The sequence below is a fragment of the Perca fluviatilis genome, chromosome 20 (genome assembly GCF_010015445.1).
Source record: "Perca fluviatilis chromosome 20, GENO_Pfluv_1.0, whole genome shotgun sequence".
NCBI classification, from domain to species: domain Eukaryota; kingdom Metazoa; phylum Chordata; class Actinopteri; order Perciformes; family Percidae; genus Perca; species Perca fluviatilis.
This window is the reverse complement of record NC_053131.1, coordinates 28,914,444-28,920,443: the sequence shown is the minus strand read 5'-3', so window position 1 is coordinate 28,920,443 and position 6,000 is coordinate 28,914,444. Positions and strand designations below refer to the sequence as shown.

The 6,000-nt window shown below is 41.7% G+C and overlaps 1 protein-coding gene across 3 annotated transcripts in view; it reads left to right on the top strand.

Moving 5' to 3' along the window:
- Window positions 1-6,000, top strand: part of daam2 (dishevelled associated activator of morphogenesis 2) — a 108,414-nt gene that overhangs the window by 60,233 nt on the left and 42,181 nt on the right. For all 3 annotated transcript variants that reach the window (XM_039785647.1, XM_039785645.1, XM_039785646.1), the window contains exon 4: window positions 4,717-4,791. In XM_039785647.1, coding sequence (XP_039641581.1) covers window positions 4,717-4,791 — 75 coding nt within the window. The remainder of the gene's footprint in view (window positions 1-4,716; window positions 4,792-6,000) is intronic.

Genomic DNA, 6,000 nt, shown 5'->3' with positions numbered 1-6,000 from the left:
TTCGGAGAAACAATATATCACTCAACAGATGGTTGTAACAGGAGAAACACCTTACAGAAATATACCTGATACACCGCTGGGGATTCCTGTCCTCTTTTACTTGCCGCAACCTGGATTGTAAATCATATTTAATGTCACCAGACATGAGGAATGTACAGCGTAGTGTACGTGTGTAATTGCGGTAATAGAATGATGGGGGTTGACCTTAAACTGTCGCGGCGGAGCACGCGACTGCAATGTGGAAAGAGGACCATATGCAGAAAAGCACTCGTGTCAAATATGAGTGCTTTCATACAAATGTGTACCTCAAACGCTCTCTTCATTCATATCAAAAGTCCATTTGTAACAAGCTCCACTCTTTGGAGTCTGGATTCTTATCACAAGATTTTAATACCAGTCATCAACTGTGATTATATTTCCCAAAACGGTTTGATCAAGAAAGTGGCACACAAAAACAGACTTACCATCACTTCACCCTTTTTTAGAAATCCCATTTAAAAGGGCAATTATTCAGGAAGCGTACAGACTGATATGACGAGGAACCCAAAAACAAAACTCAAGTTGAAATCATTTTTCATTTGTCCCAAAACAAGACGAAAATTACAGTACTTTACTCGGGCTCGTGAAACTGCCAGAGTAAATGTTGCATTGGACTCGACATGTTTTTTGAGGGCGTGTCAGAGAGGCTGTAATTGGGCTGAAGGGCCAGAGAGAGGCAGTTAGGTTGTTAATCTCAGCGTCGGGATCTGTCTGGCATGGCGTCCCGAGCGTGTCGGCAGTATACTGGAAACGACTGCCAGCTTGAGAACACAAGCTGAGTAGCACAGTGAGTTCTATTGTTTTTGTTTTAGCTCTTTAGATTGAGCTCAAATGCTGGCAACAGAGTGCTGTAGGTTAGAAACGGCGGTCACAACAAGGACTGAAATCCACATTGACCAACTTTTATACTGCAACCCAGTATAAAGCTGTTGTGGAGCTGCTTGGGTCTATATGATTTACAAATTAGTGACTTTTGCTGTTTCTGAACCTCATTTTGATAGTCTAGACTAGAAAGTTCATTGGCCATAATAAGAGCGTTTTTATATCTGGGGACAATCAATTCAGGCCTATCCCAGAATGGAGTTGGTCTGGTTTAATTAACAGGAAATGAGATTTGCTTTTAGCTACGTCGTACCACCGTGCAAATATTGAAGCAACGCTTGAAAAATGAAGGGCTTGGGTGGCATAAAAGATTGATTTTTCCATATCAAGAAGGACCACAGAGAGAATTGATGAGCTTTTGCTGCAGCATGAATGTCCTTGTAGTAAACAGAGTTGAGAGCGTTATGTAAGCTATCGGAGAGATTAGTTTGACCCTGATGGCTGCAACATAGTTTAATTGACAACCTCACAAGTAATTGGTTGGTGGAGCATTATCATAAAGCCTTTTATACTAGGCTTATTATTCTAAGCAGATGTACTGCCATGTGATGTATTGTTTCTTGTGTTATGGTCTTTTATAGAATCATTTCAGTTGATGGGTCCAGCTTACTCAAACTATCTGTTCTACAGCTTTATGTAGGTTTTAGCCGCTTGGGGGATCTGAACCTCTCTTACTGTCAGTGTCTGAGATATGGCCGTAGCACTCAATAAATGGCACACCAAGAAGAATGTAAAGTATTTGGAACCCTGAGGTCAGTCATGCGCCGGCTTTTCCGCTGCATTTCTACAATAAAGAGGCTTTTTTTTTTTTTTTTTTTGAGTTTCCTTTTAATTTTTTGGATCAAGTAAAATGTTTGACATATGTTGAGATTCAAATTTGGCAAATAATTTCTCTTTTAATCTTACAAAATGTCAATTTTCCATGAACGTGGCATCCTGTAAGTTTTCAACTCTTGACGTGCACACAGTAACAAGAACAACAATACTGTACCAGTGCTCTAAGCCCGGGCTAAACAAGACCCAGATGTGTACAAGGAACATGGTCTCAGTATACCCCTGCGCCTTGGTTGCTTGTGGCATCACGCTTCCTCTGATTGGCCAGTACAAATTGATCTCAGACAGAGCTATTTGAAAACTATTGTGGAGTGCACTTCGTTCCTCAAGGCAGTTCTTATGTCTCTCTCTTTTTTTTTTTTTCTCTTTCTCCATGTAATAAACACTAAGACAAGTGAATTCTCTGAGATGTTGTGACCCAGTTATTGTGGACCAGACTGCCTGATCCATTTAGTCTTGATGTGGACGTTGGAAGTGTGCAGCTAAGGTAGAAAGTGTAAGAATGAAACTAGGGGAGTGAACTGGTGCGACAATAATGAATGCAGTGTTGTAACAAGACTATCAAGAAACAGTCAAAGCCCCACAAGCAGCCCATCACATCCCGTTAACATAGTAATTATTTCACTACTCTCAGCTCATTACCAGTAGTGGGGTGAAAACGATGAAGATTGTCAAGGTGTTTAGCATGAACGGAAAAGTTTCCAAAATGAAAAAGGGTTATTCATCTATAGAGCATAAATGTTTCTTTTGCAGCTGTCTGCCTCAATAGATTTAGCTATTTCCAATACACAGGTGGGAAGCTTTGCCTGATGGCGCCTCCAGTTGAAAATGGTCACCATAAACATCAGGATACAGTATTTCTTCTGAAGAGCACACATGTTAATGGGAAATGGCATGTTAATCAAGGCATTTAGTTTTAAATATCTTGTCACGGAGGAGTCTCGATCAAGGAGCACTTTTGACCCGATTGACCTTACTGGAGTTTTGACCCTACAGGCTCCAGGAAATGTCAGGGCGTCACCATAATCATTGGGACTCATGCTCTGGGGTAGACCTCAAAAAAAAAAAAAAACTGTCCACATCGCCGGTTGTTGGCGCTTTCCACCGGTTAGAGAAACATTTGACTAATCGGAGCTTAGTAGGCAGGATTGCAAATAGGGATGTAACGATTACCGGTGTATCGGTAAACCACGATAAAAGTCTCGACAATAACAATTACCGTTTTTAATTTAAAATATCATTATCACGGTGGATTACCACGGTGTGGAAACCGCATGTTTAATCCTTCCCAGCTTCATCGGAGTCTCCTGAAGTCGCCGCGTAGCCTACAACGTGCGTTTCTTGAAGTTGGAAGCAGGGTGGAAGGAGGAGATGACAGCACTCAGGACATTTGATGTTAAAAGTTGCACTTTTGATAAGGTTTTGCCTATATTTTTGTAATATAATAAACACTGTTGCGCTTTTTGAAACTATTTCAGCTTGTGTAGGCCTATCAGTGGTTTCTGAACATATTGAACACACTTTTAAAAACCCCGCGATAATACCGAAAACCCTAATAATTTTGGTCACTGTAATCGTGAGGTTAAATTTTCATGCCGTTACATCCTTCGTTGCAAATATGGACATGATCTTGCTACCTAGTTACATTTATGAAAAATATTAAAGTGCCTAGTTTCTGTCTCCCCCATGAGGAATTCTAAGTAATGACAGCAAAACTGTTGGTGTGTACACATGATACAAGCCTTCGGTGATCACGCACCACCCCCACCCCTCCTCTACGCAGCTGCTAGTAACCAAGGAGGACACGGAGGATTAAAAAAACATGACTGACTCTTCAGAAGAGGTATTTATCTTCACTCGATTTTCTGCGCACCAAAGTCGCTGTACGACACCAGTTTCTGAACCATATCGAGAAATCCAGAGAGAGTTGTGTGGAGCTGATGGTCTTAATTAGCTTGGTAGCAACTCTTTGGCAATGGCTTGAACGTAACGGACGTTCATTAATATCAAAAAGTTACGCACGAAAGCTTTAATGTAACAACTCTCTAATTAACCTGGTATATTTCTCTTTGATCAATACAAAAACCGTTAACTGCTCCTGGCAAGCGCTACTGCAGCCCTCTGTGTCAACTGAAAATAACCTTGCCGGAACGGATACATCCCTTGATACTACATCAGCAAATTAAGAAAACTGCAACACAATGCCAGGCTGAATAAATGAACGGAAAGTCGGGCTGACTAGGGGTGGGACAAACTATCGATACGGCAATATATCGTTGTCCTTCTTCTTGTGATACGATAATCGATCGGTTGGCGCCAAATATCGATGTTTTAATTAATAAAATAAGTCTCTTTTAATTTGATTTTCCTGCTCCCAGCGTCACTACTTCATGGTTCCTCGAGGTGGCGCTCAACACATGAATGAGGGAAACTTGAGCATAAGTCAGAAGAGAAGGTTTTCAGCGGGATGGTGGACAGCAGTTTGAGGGAAAATAACAGATGCCCCAGCCACGTTAAAGTCTGAACCCATAGTTGCTCTATAGTTGTGTAATTTTAATCTACATGCTGAAAAATGTGTGCTGCAGAATTGTGCTGTTTTCTACAGTTTGGACCTGCAGTGATTAAATAGAGACAACCTGAACTTAACCTTTTCACAGGGATTTTGGATTCATCGTGATGTACCATTGTAGGATTGCTGTATCGTGATATTATCGGTATTGTAAGCCATGTATCGTGTATCATATTGTGAGGTACCCTGTGATTATTGCCCCTAGGGCTAACATTATCATCCCAGCCACTAGAGGATCAAGAATATAAACACATGCTTAATGTTGCATCACTGTGTCTGTGTAAGTTACATTGGGTTTCTAAAGGTGTGATTTACTTGCCCTTGCCGCTTATGCTGTAAAATGTTTAAGTGATTTTTACAGTGACTCAATCTGTGTTTGTGTCCATGCACAGGAGCAAGAGGACCCCAACAAGCTGGCTACCAGCTGGCCCGACTACTACATTGACCGCATCAACTCCATGGCTGCTGTAAGTCAAACGCATTGTCTCAATGTCTATTCGCCTCTGTTGCAGTTGCCGAATGAATAGATATCGCTTCCAAACGTTAATAACCCTATTACAGTATAATTCACTCTGCTGACAATCTGACCACTACTCCTAAGAGGTCACTGTTCGCTCAGTCATTCACTCATTCTTTCTCAGACTTCTCTCGTGGCTCACTTTTTATCGTGTCCCTGCTGACTGCTTGTTCTATTCGCATGACCACATTCCTTCGCTGTGACCCCAGCTCACACACACACACACACACACACACACACACACACACACACACACACACACACACACACACACACACACACACACACACACACACACTGTGATGACAAACAGGCCATTAAGACACTCAGCAGTTCAGTCAGCGGGAACGACTGTCAAAGGCAGGGAGCTAAGCCAGGATGACAATATTCCTTATTTTCCAGCCAATGGCTGCCAATAAAAACAGCATGATACCATCACAGAATTGTCTTCTACCACGATCTCGGTATCATTTTAAACATTACTGCTGTTATGGGAGTTGTATTATTTGATTGTACATTAGGCCACTGACCAGTTTGGGCCGGTGACCTCTGACCCCGAGACCTTATGTGGACCACAAGTTGGCTCCCGAATGTTTGGAGAGCATAAAACATGACATTCTAAGAGGGACTCTTTAAGGATGACATGTAAGCATGCCATTTAGAGAATAGCAAGCCATTGGTGGAGACGGTCTTCAGCCTCTCATGTGAGTAATGAACATTTCAACATTCCACTAGCTTGATTTCTTTATTCATTTTTTTCATCTGGCGAAGCAGACCAACACTTAATACATTTACAAGTCTTTCCAGGCCATGGATCAGATAAACTGCTCAACCATAACTTACACAGACCACCACAAACATAGGGCCAAAAATGTAATAGCATTTAATATCTGTTTATGGCCATGTTGTTTGTTTTTCTGGCAAACCACGTCTATAGCAACAACCCATGTTGAAGCTTGCTATTTTTACAGCTGTTTTTGTTTACTGGCTCCACTCGGGGGACGAGAATAAGCTACTTCTGAATGGTACCTGAGCTCAGTGTTGAAGTCTGGAGAAACAATTTTACTGACGTTCTCTTAAAGGCTCAGACAGCGCGCGCGCACACACAGACACACACTCACGCAGTCCTGTGTATGACTTTTTTTTTAAGTGTAGTCAA